The following is a 15,587-nucleotide window of genomic DNA, read 5'->3' as shown; positions in this document are numbered from 1 at the left end:
GTCAGATTTAATTCACTCTTGTTTTGAGGTTTTGTGCCTTTTTTTTCATTCTTTGTGCGTTTATTTTCTCTTTAAGCCTTTCAGGACTCGTGCTGTGGCTTTTTCCTGTGTGTTATTAGTATTTTTAATTTCTAAACTTTTTAAAAGAAGGACCGATGGAACATTTATGTGAAAATAAACAGATCATTTAATGTTTTTGTCATCATTAAAAAATAAATCCTGGTCTTTCATTTTGCTGCTGCATTGTTCACAGAAACACATATTTTCCTGTTTCTTTCTGTTTGTGTGTTTCTGCTTTTGCCTGTTTAGCGCTGCTGAGCAGGAAAACCCAGACGAACAAAAACCTCTTTTAAGTAAATGTTTGAGTCACTTTGGGTCTGAACTGTAAAAAACTGCAGACTGAAACAGATTTGAAGGCATCACAGGAGCAGCCTCACATTCAAAACATGAAAGAAAGGACTTTTATTTTGAAACACTCAGGAAATGACAGATGGAAATTTTTTAATTAAAACAAATTATTATTTTATGCATTCTAAGTTCATACAACACCAAAACTGGATGATCCTCACATCAGCTTTACTGTGTGAGGTCACATACACGATCATTAATGTTACTATTATTATTATTATTATTATTATTATTATTATTATTATTATTATTATTATTAGAGACTTGCAGAGAGAAGAGGTGGAAACATTTTGATTTTCATAAATTTAACAGACTAAAAACCTACAAACATGTTTGGTGCTGAAGAAAAATGGAAACTATCAGAACATCAGAATAAAAAAGCTCAAACTGAAACTGTGGGGAGGTCTGAGTGAGACGCAGCAGAGCCCCACGGTGAGTGTCTGTCCGTGTCTGTGGAACAACAACGTTCGGATCACTTGCAGTCGCAGAGCAGCGCGGCGCCTCGCAGCGTCCAGGCTCGGGCGGCTGCAGGCTCCTCAGCTGCAGGGAGAAGATGAAGTTCAGGTCGGTGCGTCGAGGCTTCTTGTAGACGGGACACGAGTACAGGCTGACCGCCCCCCGCCCCAGGGGGACGCTTACTGTCGGCCTGTTGGCTGAGCTGACGGCGAAGACGTGGACCACAGGGAGGGGGGTGAAGAGGACCTGAGGGGCCGAGACAAACTTATTATTACTGAGCAAAAACAAAAATACTTTGATTTCATTTAGTTCCTAAATTGCTGACAAATTAATTATTATTTCATAATTTTTCAATAAATTAATCTTATAGATGTTTTTAAAAAATGTTTTTATGTTAATTTACAAAAAAATACAGAAACAGTAAAACATGGACTTTTGAACGCTGAAGTTTTTTAAAGCTTCAGTTTATTATTTTAATTTAAGTAAAAAAACACTGATTTTAAAAAGACAAACTTTGGGCGGAGCCTCAACGAGTTTGGCGCCACGTCTGTCCCATCCCGCTCCATCCAGAAAGAGGCCATAGATATAGACTCCACCCACATCTTCAGGGGGCGGAGCTGAGACGTCCTCCTTCATCATCTTGGTGACATCGTTGCTAAGGGTGACCGTGTCCAAGGCCCAGCCCCTGGACAGGTTGGAGCGTGTCGTCTCCTGGCGCATGGCGGTCAGGAAACCCTAAAGAAACAAAAAACATTCGGAAAGAAAACTGAAGAATTCCAAAACTCCAGATTTCCGGAACAACGAACCAACCTGCGGGTTGAAGAAGCCGGTGAGCCAGAACTGGTTGGGCCGGCCGGCGCTGATCCACGCGCTGAGCTGCTGGTTCCTCTCCAGCAGCTCGCTGAACCAGAAGCCGAGCGTGGCCGACGGCCAGCTGAGCCTCAGCCACAGGCGCGGGATCCGAGCATCGAACATGCTGTCGAGGGCGTCGCGCAGGTCTTCAGACATGATGATGGTCCCTGCAACGGCGGGAACACGAGTCAGATCGAGCGTCAGTGAACGTGTGTGTGTGTGTGTGCGTGTGACTGACCATCGATGGCCAGTCTGAGGTCAGTGAGCGTGCTCCGTACGCTGCTGATGACACGCTGCATTCGGTCCAACTCCTGTCGGAGGAAGATGTTCATTGGCTGAAGAGGACCCATCTTCTGGAGTTGACCTTTGACCTTCAAAACACACAGAGACGTCATGTTTCTCCAGAGGACTCATGAACGTGTTCGTGTTTGATGGTTCAGAGATGCCAGATTCTGCTGATGATTTAAAGTCTGAATTCATCTAAAAGAATCAGACGCTGACACGACACACAAAGATGCTAAAAGCCCCAAACATGAACCTGTGAGGTCATTAATGCCTGTGTGTGTGTGGGTGTACATGTTTACATGTCTTTGTGGGGACCAACATGCCCATCCCCACAAGTTTGAAGACATTTTTGGGACTCAGGATGTGGTTTTAGTGTCAGGGACAGTCGGGTCAGGGTTAGGCATTCAGTCTCAATGGTTAGAGTAAAAGGCTGAGGAGAGCACGATGTCAAATAGATGTCCCCACAAGAATATGAAAACACAACCGTGTGTGTGTGTTACTGTGAATTTGTGAGACAAGTGAAGATTTCAGAATCAGTGAGAAATGTTTCACTTCCTGTTGGTGAAGAAGAGCAGACTCCTCTTCAGCCACAGAAATGAAGAAGCTTTTATTTTGACGAGCTCAGCCACGAGCAGAGGCGACCCTGCAGAGGTGAAGGTCACAGTCAGAATCAGCGCCAGAGAAGCGCACGAGGACGGCCTCATTGGTCACGGCTGAGTTCACTATGTGATGGTAACAAGCTGATTATTACAGAACAGGAAACACACGTCTGCTCATCAAACACCAGCTGCTGCTGCTTTCATCAGTCTGCCAACAAAACCTCACAAGAAAGAAGTTTGTGTGAGTTTGCAGCGTTCCTCTAAACTGAAAACTAAAACAGACTGAAAATGGGAGCATGCAGCCACACTCGAGAGTCAGGCAGCTTAAATGTGTTTGTCTTCATCTGTAGTTACGTTTCATTGGCTGGAAATGTGCTAACTGGAATCATTCATGAGTCCAGATGAACAAAAACAAGTGTTTACTGCTCCACGCTGCACGAATCTGAGTCAAAATCACTCGGACGCGCCCACGTAGGCATTCCACTAAAACCACGTGACCACCTTTAAACCTGTCGTGAGTAATTTTAGACTTTTCACTTTATTTTGAAAGAACAGATTTGCAGGAAGTGCGGCTGCTGCAGAAACTCTTCACTTTTCACTGGCTTTAATCTTGAAGGTTTCTCCAGATGTGGAACATTCATGCTAAACATTCAACATCTGACGACCATCTCCGTGTAAAACACTGACAAACTCAAACTTTATACGGTAACTGACAGATTTATTCCTCCATTTTCAGGCTTTTCACAATGAACTTGGATTAGTTTGATGATTTTATTCACGTTGGTGAATAAAACCAGCCAAGAGGCTGATTCCTGCAGAGGAGGAGGCAGAGTGGAGGAATCTGCAGGTCTCTAACACACAACCAGAGCTTCAATCATAACGAGCACATAATAAAACCACGATCGACTCTTTCAGCCTGTTTCCTCTGAACAGGATCTAACAAACCCCAGCTTCTGCTGGGACATCATGGGAGGAAAAAGATGGCTGCCGTGTTGCTGTTTCCTGTCTTACACCAGGGTTATACTTCCTGTATCTGTTTTTAATCAGAGGATGAACTTAAAGCTTTCAGTCTGCTCTACAACCCACCACCCATCCACACGTCTGCTAAGTGACTGGAAATCAGTAAAACTTCTACCAGACTTTAGTAAATGTTGCATTAAGATGAGCAGACAGATTTTAATCTCAGCATCGCAGATTTTTCAGGACACTGGAAGAGTTCCTGCCGTGGATTTAGATGTTAGTGTTGTGTGGATGATCCCGTTCTGTGATCTTTGTGTTACTGATGCTTTTACACTTTAGGACCCTCGAGACCTCTGCTGCTCAGCCGTCCTGATCGCTGCCTCCACTTTAACCAGAGGCTGTAACCTCTGATCGTTTCACCTGCACCGACAGCAAAACTCTTCTCCAGAACCAAACGTGCCATAAACCCATCACAGCTTCATCATCAGCTCAGTCTCAGCAACATGCAGACGACCGAGCAGCAGAAACTCTGCAGGGAACGTCTGAAGTCTGTTCTTCAGTTTTCCCAGCTCACTGTTTATTGAACACGAGACAGAAAAATAACTTCTCTCGGGATTTGATGGTAAATGTCCGGAAGCACACTTGCTCTCAGGAGCCGGGTTTGATGTTCAGTCTGATTGGATCTGTTCTCTGCTCGCTTCCTTCAAGTGTTCAACACAAAATAATCTTTATTTTATTTTTTAATGAATCATTTATTCTTGTACAGCTACTCAAAAACCTTCCTCTCAGTGTGTCTCAGAAGTCCAAAGAAAGGGCCCAGATCTGGTTTTAGGACAGCTGCTTCATGTCGTACATCGGCACCTCAGATCCCTCCGCTCTGCCCTCGTCTTCGGCCGGCCTGGCAGCGTGAGGGCTGGTCTTGCGGCCCTTGGGAGGAGGGACGGGCAGAGCTCCTTCCGTGATGCCCTCGGCTCCCTCCTGGCCCTCTGCCACAGTCCTCTCCTTCTTCAGGTTGAGCTTGGCTGGGACACTCTTGGTGATGGTGTCCTTCAGCTTCTCTCCCGACTGCTTCAGCCTTTCGCCGGACTGGCGGATCTTCTCGCGCCTCTCAGCCGTCACGATGCGCTCGCCGAGTTTGTTCACCTTGGTGCCCAGGTTCTCGCGGGTCTTGCTCATGTTCTCCTTGGAGAAGGTGGCTTTGAAGCTCTCGATACGCGTCAGCCCCGTCTTCTTTATGCGGCTGGCTGCCGAGGAGTCGGCCTCCTCCACCACCATGTACTCCTCGTCCGACTCTGGAGGGAGCTCGAACTTGTCGGGCTCCACCTCGGCACTGGCCCGGGCCCCGCTGCTGCTGGGCTCCTCTGGCTCGTTTCCCGGGGCGACGGATTTCACCTCCTGGTCACCCTGAGAAACAGAGAGAGAGAGCAAAGAACAAGCTTGAAAACAAACCGATTCAATGGTCCATGTTTTTTGGTGGACAAAGTTCAGCAGTGATGTCAGATGTAATTGTGTCTTTGTATGAAGTGTGTCATGCAGACTTGTGCTGGGCCGTGATCCTGCATCCAGAAATAACCTGCAGCACCTGTTTCTGCAGCTCAGCGCGCGCCTGCAGGAAGCTAATATCAGCTAGCAGCGCAGAGCAACACGGGATCGCTTTCAGCTCCAGGCTGCGTCACGCCATGCATCTGTCTGTAACTCTGAGATCAGGTTACGCAGAAAAGCAGAGAGTGAAGCTACAGCTCCACAGTCCCACTCATTCATACTGGGAGCTGCCCAGTAAACCTGCAGTCTGACCCCACATAGCAAACACCAGCAGCAGGTGTGCTGCTTAAACCAGCCTCCAGTTCAATCAACTCAATGAAAACAGTCCAGATGAGACTGTTTATAATGTTGATCTGTAGTGATGTAGATGTGCTGTGAGCATCATGTGCAGCAGTTTGGACACCAGAGCGGAAAAGAGCCGATCAGGAAATCCGAGCCGCCATCCTGTCGTCTCAGGAAGCTGAAGTTCATACTTTGACGATGGGATCCATAAACGTTGGGCTCAAGTTACTTTGAAATGTCGCGTTCACTGAATGCAGATCACATGGAAATGAATCTAATGAGCAACATGATCCATGAAACATGGAATCCAATCTGATTACTTATGGAGGGTTTAAAAACAAACATCAAAGCTGAACTGATGTTACAAAATGTTCAGATTCTGAAAACTCTTTTTATATTCAGCTTTTACATTTGGTCCACTTTAATCAGTTACACGAACACTGTTATTGCCGTCACACTGTTTATTCCTCATCAGTCTGTTTGATGTTGTAAAAAAATGTTTTTCACGACATTTTTTAATGTTTCTGTTCCCAAACTGCTCAGACATCTTTGACTTATTTGTCTGAATAATGTGAATAATCCTGCAGTTAAACCCAAATGAACCTGTTACTTAACTTGTAGTTAGCATGCTAACAGAAGCATCACAGATGTGACACCTGATATGTTTGAGCTGACATTTCCACAGCTCTGATGAACACAGCACACTCAGAGCTGAGCTTCACAGCAGGAAGCAGCTAATGAACGGTAAAAACTCAGCCTCTAAATCGCTCTGATCATCCTGCTGTCGTCGGGTTCGTCTGTGCACAAACAGACTGTGAGGCTGTTTGATGCTGAACACACAGCAGTGACTGTGTGCAGCTTTCTGAGGTCATCTTTCCTGAGCTGAGACCAGGACTGAAACCCGAGCTGGATGGACTCGTCCAACAGCAAACAGTTTAACCATTTGACTCATTCTTTGTGGTTAAAAAAAGGAAACTCGGGGACCTCTCTGCTCTGCCAGACTGCAGGAGCAAGGGCCAAATATGGAGGGTCGAAGGCTATGAGCCCATCTGACCTCCTGACATGGGTTGTGTGCTGAGTCCCCACAGCTTTTGCTTCCACTGGGAGGATTTCCTCCATCAGTCTAACTGGGAGCAGGCAGCAGCTAATGAAATGGTTCATAGCCAGAGAGAGAATGAGGGAGGGCAGACAACTATATTAGGAGATGGAGGAGCTGCAGACTCAGAATAACCTGGTTTGTCAGCAGTCAGCTGGCTCAGTCACTTACAGTACAGCAGCTCTGTGAGCTCAACACGCTTCATTTTCTTCTTACTGCTGTGGAAAAGAAGCAGCTGGGAGGCGTTTCCTAAAGAGGCCTTGGTGGATGTGACTGCCTGCTGTGTAAAAGTCACAGCTCTACATGAGAGGGAACTCCACAGTCACAGTGTCGTTTATTTAGTCAGAGTGTGATCGTCACTCATTAAGTCTCTGAGAGCTTCAGGATGAGCACAACCACCAAACATCAGCGTTCGTCTAAGAACCGAGAACGTAGCATCACAGGATCTAAAAACTCGAGTTAATGTGAAAATTCACAAAACGTAAACAAACATGGAAGTCTTTCCTATTTCTGCTTCCATCCCACACGGCGCGATGTTTGCATTTCTGTGTGGCCTCACTGACGGGACTGCAACCTGACGCAGTAACAGAACCACGCCCTGCAGTCACCGCACTAGCTTACATGCTAACTTGAATGCTGAATTCACTGCGTCACTTAAAGTGAATGTTTTAATGTTTAACAAGTGCTTAAATCAGCTGATTCTTCACACAGTGAACTAAAAGCAATGCTCTTTGATGAATTAGGTTTCATTGTGTAACGAAGCATCAGTGTCTCTTTATTGCATAAAATTCACAAATGTGTGTTTGCATCTTTGAGCATGGCTGGTTTAACAGCTCGTCTTTGTGTAAAAGTTTTGCCCAACTCAGTTATAAAAAGATAAATAATAATCTTTTTATAACTGTTAATAATAATAATGATAATCTGAAATCAATAATACGTGAGCTGCACACAAGTCTGAAATCAGTCCTCTTTTACTTTAATTTTCTAAAGTACATGACTCGCTGTGAGCTTCAGGTCTGTGCGGTAACCTTTCAGCACACTGAAGCTTATCCAGGGCTAAAATAACCGCGTCACTGTCATGCTGCCAGCTGCTAACTGTGAAGGCCAAAGAAGTAAAATGAATCCCGGTGTGCTTGTTGCTATTTCAAACCTCAGAGGTTGAGACTGAGACTTTCATCGGCTGGTGTGAATCTTAAAAGAACTCAGATGTGAATCAACAGTGACATAAAAACAAAACGAGGTGGTCACAGACATGCTCTCAAAGAACACAACAGTCATGTTAAACTCCAGTAAAGATCACAGCTGCAGCTCACTTTGAGTTTAACATCAGTGACCACCGCCCATCAGCAGTTTGTGTACTTCATAAAAACATCCTCGGACTTTTCTTGGAATTAAAGACCTGGAGGTGAGCGAATGCCTATTTTAGACATAAACCAGCTGGATCCACCTTTACAGTCGTCTTTCGTCAAACACCAGCTGGCCTTATTAACTTCTACAGTCCAAAAGTTCAGTTTGTCCCCTGATGAAACCGGCTGCCAGGATTACTGTGGACTAAATAAATAATGATGTAGAGGCTCAAACCCCACAGAACCCCAAAGTGAGCCAATCCATTACTCTGGCTTCTTAATAAAGACATAAAAGAAAGTCCTCTTTCTAAGATTTAGGATTCTTTGTGCTGATAAAACAATGCTAACTGCACTGGTGCTGTATGGTAGGAGCATTTCACCAGGCCACCTTTAGACACAGAACAGTGACAGAGGCTAATCCAGTCCCCCGGGCTGGTAGCTCCAAATTATATCTTTATTATTGGAATTGGTTTTGCTGGTGTTGACTGTTGACAACTGCTGATATGCCCGCTTGGATCCAGTTCAGTTTTCAGGGTTAATTTGTTTAGTTTGGGTTTGTCATTTCAGATCTACTGAATCAACCATCCACTGATCTTCAAACAAGAAGAACTACGTCAGTAATCCCTTGGTTGGATGTCCAGAAGGACTGTTTCCAACATTCCTTGATCCATGAAGCATATTAAGAACAAGAACTTTCTGATACAGAGAACGCGTGAGAGTCTTACCTGATAAATGACCACCCTGAACTTGTTCTTGGCGAGGAGGTCACCCTGAGTGGCCTCCACCTTCTTGACCCTGATGTTCTGGTTCTCCACACGCACCCTGACATCCTTGATGTGCCGGCTGACCTTCCGTGTTTTCTCCAGCAGCCGGTCGACGGTAGAGCTGGTGTTGGCGTGCTCATTGGTCAGTTTGACAACGTCAGCCTGGATGGTTTTGACCGTGCTCTCCAGCTCAAGCTGACGCTCCTCCATGCGCTGCTGTGTGACCTGGACGCTGTCCATGAGGCCCGCCACTCGTTCCAGCAACGCCATGATGCTACCCGCATCATCTCCGCCACCAGCCGTCATCCCCGGTTTATCGGTCATTCTTGCTGCTTGGTTTGCTGGTAATATTCTCGTTGCTTGGTCGATCGACTGTTTGTGTCCAGTGATCCAGAGATAAAAGGAACAAAGTAATGAGGAAGAGGAGGATGACTTGGACAGGCAAACTCCAGTAAAATGTACTCCAGTTAAGAGTGAAATTTGAAAGATGTGAAGAACAAAGATATGAATTTGAGGATGACTGTCGAAACACTGGGAATATCCAAAGGAAGACCTCAGAAAGGAAAATTAAAGAAAGCAGGAGGACAGGAGGACCAGATCACCCCTCTACGACTGGAGGGTGACCCTGAAACTGTTCAGATCAACTCATAGACTCCACCCTACTGGGAGAGAAAGGGAGGGGGGTGGGGGTGATCGGAGTCAAGAGGAGGGACGGAGGGAGGCTAAAAAGAGATGAGCTAAAATGCAGTGGGAGCGTTAAAGCGGAAGGTGGATCGGAGCTAAAATCCTCTTTAGTCAGTATCATAGCTGCAGTTTAAATGCACCCAGACTGTGAGACGTTACAGAGCAGTGAGGATCACGTTGATCTGACTTGGTAAGTCACGTTGAGGCCCTGAGGAACACCGAACTAGCCAAAACTTTCCATCAATCAGAGGATTTTTAAGTGGAAATGGATATTATGGGAATGCATGCGTTAATGAGCGAGAGAGATAAAGAGTGACATGGATCCCAGCTTCTCTCTGTGTTCTCGGCTGCTAAAAATACAGCGAGGGTAAAGTGACTCCCTGTGCTTCTTTGGGACGTGAGCATATTAAAAGGAATGGAAACCCCCTCCCATCTATTTCTCCACATCCATCTATCCCCCATCACCTTTTCACTTGTTCTGTCTTAATCCCTCCCTCCAGGTTTAGACGTTTTTGGCACCCCAGGCCTCCAAATGAGCATTCATGATGCTAACACTCGCCTTCACTGCCATCTTTGTTCTTGACTTGAGCCGGGTAGTCCAAGTTTGGATAAGGAAGTGGAGCAAGAGATGGGAGGAGCAAGCAGTCAACATCACGTTGTGATAGGCTGAGCTAACTTTCAGTCAAAGTGAACACATTTTAAAATCAAGCTCTGCTATCTCACATGCTAATTTTCAAACGCCAGATTTTAGTAGGAGCATGAAGAAGTGTTCAGTGGGAACGCAGAGGCACGATCGAACTGTGACAGGAGGCAGAAACACTTAGTATTGTTGTTTGCTCGTAGACTTAAATTACACCTTTCTTGAAAAAAGAAAAGTATTGTTGTTTTATAACACTTAATACTTCTTGATAGGTTCAGTTATACTCGTCTGGGTGCCGGAGTTTCTGCTTTACTGTATTAAACTCTTACAAAGCTAAAGTTTGAACCAGCCCAACAGAACCACAGATATATTCTTTTTCATTCATATTATAATCTGATGTCACCCACTGAGTTGTAGCTGGCACCTACAGTTAGCACATAGCATGCAGCCTTTGCCAGTTAGCTAATTTATCACAATGTTTGCAAAACCACCACCTGTGCTTAATGGTCCAGCTTGCCCACTAAACCCATAAGTTAGCAGTAACATACTGGTCTTCCTAGAAGTTCAGCTTGAGTCTTCCAGGTACAGACATATACTTGGTTGACAGTCTGACAACTGCGGCTAATTGCTGCGATGATAGTGAATAAAAAGACGATCCTAGAGAGGTCGAGCGGGGAATTCTTGATAAAATGACAAAGGGAAGAAGGAAGAGGAAACACTTATGGGCATGTTTGGACATTTACTTTAGGAAAAATGGGAAATAAATGCAGTGATTTATTGCAAACATGCAAGCATACATGGAAAAATAGTATCTAAGGCAAAAACAGAGTTTGTAGTAATTCTACCTTTATGCTTAAAAGTCAGTATTCTTTATGAACACCTTCATTCTTCAGCTCAGTCTGAACTCTGTCATCTCTGTAAGTTACCACTTCAGTCATGCTGGCGTCCGGCTCCGGGGAGGCCGATCCATGACTGGCAGAGTTCCTCTGTCTGTTTCTATCCAGATGTGCTTTCACTGCACTGGCCGTGTGTTTGGATCAGTATCATGCTGAAACACGAAGCTGCTGATAATCAGATGCCTCCAGATGTTCCCGAATGGTGGCTCAGATTCTGATGTAACTTTTCTGAGTTTATAATTCATCAGTTTATCAAAGATCTCCAACACCACTGACTGACCTGCAGCTGAAGGCCTCACACTTCTTCTTCTGTACAGTTTTCTCAGAGTAGGATACACTGCACGCCATATGCCAAGTTTCCAGCCAACAGCTCTTTGGGAGTCACCTTGTTGGTGCAAAAATACTATTTTATGTCCATTTAAAAATGAAAATCAAAACAAATGTTTTGTTTGTGACCTGCTTTTGAGCTTAAAGATACAAAACTCGGCTCTTTGGTCAGTCATCTGTTATGTTAGGACACAACACTGTTTCATTTCTTGAATTAGGAGTCTTCTTCTGCCTGAAAGATTCATAGGTCAGATGTAGTGGTTCAACAAACCCAAAAGCCCTTCCTCTGAAAACGGTGGAGTTTAAAGAAATTAGGCGTGGTTCACGACTTCTGCACAGAAGCACACATGGTAGTAGTAACTTCTGACATCTGTTTCATGGCATTTTGTTGTATAAGGTTCAGCAGGATGAAGTAAAACCACTCATAATCATTGGTGGTCTGAGCTTTCTGATTTTCTCTTAACATCTGTGAACATACAAAGATCGGAAACATAATCCAGCTCCTGCTTTTGAACCCTTTCCAATCGTAGCCCGACCTCACCAAAAAAGAAAGAAGAGCGTTCAAAGCTCTGACATGCAACCCATCATTACTCTAACCTACCAGAAGAAAACAGAGAATGAGGGAGGTGGGCCAGAATCAGGTGAAGACAGAAGGGGACTCCCCGCTGTCTGAAAGCCCTCCACCAGCTGCTGCCTATAATTATCCTGCCATCACTGCTATATTTAACCGCACCTCCCTGCAGAAGACACGAAGGCTTCATCAGCCACCGGGCGCGCTTGGTTTCCACCTCTCAAAGGTGTCAAAATTTAATGTGAAGTAAAAACACTTGAGATGAGATAGGAAGGAGTTTGAAACCTGCCACCGGCCCAGCTCGAGGTTCAGGCTGGAGCAGATGTGCAGCTTGGAACCTCTGAAAATCGTTAGGTAGAAGGACCGGAAAAATGGTGAGAAACTGGCCAATGTTCAAAGACCCTGGAAGGCCTTCGGAAACCTGAAGAACTGTTGTTCTGTCCGGCTCCTTCTTAGCACGGGTCATAAATAAGCTGAAGCCCTGACGAGAGGCTGGGAAACCGTTCATACAGCAGGAAGCGCTGTGTTCTGGAGCCTCGCTGGTCAGGCTACACGATGATCGACGGGTCCAACATGGCGGACTTTCAGCTCGCTGAGGTGCTCCACCTGAAGCGTCACTGACTGTTACAGCTGCGGATGAAGCGGACTCGTCGGGGTCTCTGCTGCATCCATGCGGCCGGCTGAGATCCAGGATGTGGAATCAGCCGAGAGCCCACTTCAGTTTTATATTTCAGATTCAGAGCATCCTCCCTGTGCTGGCCACGTGTTCGGCTTCTTCACTCGGCAGCACGTCTTCAGACGCTCATTTAGACTTTAATCATGCTGTCGCACTGTCATACCCATATTTATATGTAATCTTTAAATAGTTCAAAGACTATAGTTAAAACACTCTGAGGCATTTTTAGACTAAAATTCAGCGGCCTTGTCACGGACTGGAATCTGCTGAAGCACAGTTTGAATGCACTTTTACTTAATACCGTTATAATCAAATAATAACATCGTGGATATGACTGTGTTTAATGAGCACTGTGCTTGAGGCCTTTGACCATCAGAAACTATTTTCAGGATTTATTTCCATCAAATATTCAGATTGTTGGGATGATGAGCGAGTGAGAAACTGAGGGACAGATTATTGACCCGTCACCACTGCCCCCTGCTGGGCATTAGGAAAGAATGCAGCCAGTGCATTCATACCTCCAGGTGTTTAAGCATGGATCAGTATCAGCTGTGAAAACAGGTCCAGATGTTTGTGTGAAGCTTTATTAAGAGGCCGGCTCAGAAAACAGACACATGAAGAGGCAGAGGTTCAAACATCATAATTTAATGCTAATTCAGCTACAGCACAGTCTAAACAACAACTTCACGGTTCATGCAGGATCAACATCTACAGCAACATCTGGCCCGTTCCCTGCGACAAGCGCCACAAAGACCGTGGCGGTTCACCTCAGGGCAGCGGCGCGCAAGGCGAACCCGAGCCCAGCTTATCGGCCTACTCCTTCTAACACAACAAAACAACCAACACGGACACGTGGTACCATCGTTACGAATCAGAATGAAGATAAAAAGCTTGACGAGGTCCTTTAAATTATCGCCAGCTTGTCCAAACACACAAACATTGGAATCCATTTCCGGAATGGCGTCATCTGAAAATTAGGCAATAAAATAATTAGCATAGCAACCTGTACATGTCGGCTTGTACCTCATTATTATTTTTAAGCAGTAGAAAAAACAGCATTTTGGTTTTCAGGTGGATCTCATTGTAACAAATACAAAAAGTGTTTAAAGAAAGTTTCTCTAAGGAGACGTGACGTTTGACCCTGTGAGACGTAGCACAAAGGCAAAAACAAAAAACACGCCTGAGATACGAGTCGGCTCACATCTGAGGGGCACGGGGCTCCGCTGGTCCCTGATAATCCTGTAGTCCCGCTGCACAGCGCCCCCTGGACAGTTAAGGCGGTACAACACATGCGTGACAAAGTAAACAAAGAAAAACAAGAGAAGTTGGCCAAACGTGAGCAGCAGTGCATCGTGGGAATTCTCAACATGGCAACGTCCACAACACGCGTTCATTAAACCTTCGAAGTGGATTTCTTCTGCTCATTTCCAGCTCCACCTGTTTGTCATTACACCGCCAGCGTAGCTTTGCATGATTCACAGTTCAAAATCATCCTCATTTATCTGATTCTGCCCTTCATGCAGAGCCTCGCTGCCTCCAGCTGAAATCAGCTGCTTTCCCTTCAAGGCCTCCTTTTTGTTTCTTTTTCCGATTGGCCAAAGTCAGGAAGCCTGCTGAGGGGCAGTATGAGCAGAACAGCTCCTCTTCATCACATCTGTCGCTTTCACAGCGAAGATTTAAAAGGATAGAAGCGTGGCGCACACAGAATCTGACTGAGAACCATATTTCCAGATAAGCGCTGATATGAAGCTGATAAGAAAATAACATTTTTAGGGAAGATTCACAGTTTTGACTGAATTTTAAAAGCTGCTTTGGTCTAATTAACCGAGCAGTCTGAGTGAAAACCTCCACACCCGAGTCCTGTTAGTTCTGTCTCCCAGTTTTCCCCATTTTAGTCCAACATGTTGTCATGACGATATGATGCCAAATGTCTGGATTATTAAAGCGTCCTTCACAGACAGCAGAAAACATGGACGCAGCTTCCTGCTCAGAAAAATGAATAAACCTGGATTCTATCTAAAGGCCACCAGATGGCAACAGCTGCTGCTACAAAGGCCTTGTCTGACCTTTGACCTCTCCTGCTCGGTCACTGATTTTGGCCACACTAAATAAAAATGAACTGACTGTTTTGTAAATCTCATTTACGCCACATTTCTAAAAGGAGGATTATATGTGGAAGGAAACTGCATGCTCATTGGCTGGCATCAATCACAAGTCGTTAGCCAATGAGCATGCAGTTCATAGTAGCTGCGTCCATGTTTTACAGCTTTAATGAACAAATTCAGCCAATCACAGAACAAAGATTTAACAAAAAATTAATTCGCAGTGAAGTGGTCATGTGACAGCTTCAGTCACATGACCACTTCACTTCAGAACAGTTCTTCCAACCATGGCTTTAGCTGCTCCTGCACCTCATCACTTCAGGACATTTCGAGTGTGTAGTTTCAGTCCGAGTGTTCACAGCAGCTGGAAATCACGTGACCAGAAGCTCTTCTTCCATTAGTACCGACTCCGATCAGCTCGCCTCATTTTCTGGGTTCCACCTAATGTGCGTTGGGTCGAATCTCCAGCCAGGTCATTAATATGTGGCACGAACGCCACAAAGGTGGACATGTTTCAGCAGAGATGAATCCACAGATCAGCACGTGCGTGTACACCAGAGCCAATCAGGATGAGGGTCGCCGCCCTCGTGTGGGCGGGAGGAAGACGGACGAGAACCGCAGCTGTAGCAGGAATGAGCTCTAACGTAGCCGAAAAACTAAAAAGGAGGCGCTCCTGCTGTGCGTCTCACCGGGCGAAAACTGAGACAATCGTCACTGTTTGCGGTGTGGACGTCCGGAGCGACGAGACAATCAGAGAAATAAAGTTTCCACAGTGTTTCAGAGTCTGAGAGGACGCCAGCAGCACGGCCACGTCTCCACAAACTGAAAACCACCTGCAGACGGGAAGCCAAAGGAATGAAAGGTGGAAAATAAGGCCCCTCAGTAATGTCGGGTTATTCCAAAAAACGAGGGAAAATAAGAAGAGGCACCAAAAAGTCGAGATATCAAAAATGCAGTCTGTGGTACGAAAGGTCGAATTTTATAAAAAACAAGATGGAAAATTAAAAAAATCATTGAAAAAAGAAAGAGCAGCTACATCATCCGGGACGACGTTCCTGACGGGAAGTGCCCGAGATGCTGCTTCTGCCTCCGACCACGCTT

The 15,587-nt window shown here is 45.4% G+C and overlaps 2 protein-coding genes across 2 annotated transcripts; both read right to left on the bottom strand.

The window, feature by feature from the left end:
• Positions 1-801: 801 nt before the first annotated feature.
• Positions 802-2,178, bottom strand: LOC121812512 (dynein axonemal heavy chain 5-like; the record flags this gene model as incomplete). Its single annotated transcript, XM_042214943.1, is given in 4 exon segments — positions 802-1,110; positions 1,378-1,599; positions 1,675-1,883; positions 1,955-2,178. Coding segments are annotated over 4 exon segments (897 nt in total), but the record flags the coding sequence as incomplete, so codon positions are not given.
• Positions 2,179-2,942: 764 nt separating this feature from the next.
• Positions 2,943-9,250, bottom strand: cavin4b (caveolae associated protein 4b). The gene is made up of 2 exons (XM_005950017.3): positions 8,552-9,250; positions 2,943-4,964 (listed from the first exon to the last, which is right to left on the bottom strand). The coding sequence occupies exons 1-2, from the start codon at positions 8,912-8,914 to the stop codon at positions 4,389-4,391; spliced, it is 939 nt and encodes a 312-aa protein (XP_005950079.3). The 5' UTR covers positions 8,915-9,250; the 3' UTR covers positions 2,943-4,388.
• Between the last annotated feature and the right edge of the window lie 6,337 nt (positions 9,251-15,587).

Source organism: Haplochromis burtoni, unplaced genomic scaffold (genome assembly GCF_018398535.1).
Source record: "Haplochromis burtoni strain Fernald_Lab_line unplaced genomic scaffold, NCSU_Asbu1 Contig_631, whole genome shotgun sequence".
Lineage (NCBI taxonomy): Eukaryota > Metazoa > Chordata > Actinopteri > Cichliformes > Cichlidae > Haplochromis > Haplochromis burtoni.
Note: the sequence above shows the minus strand (reverse complement) of the source record. Positions and strands in the feature narration are given on the sequence as shown.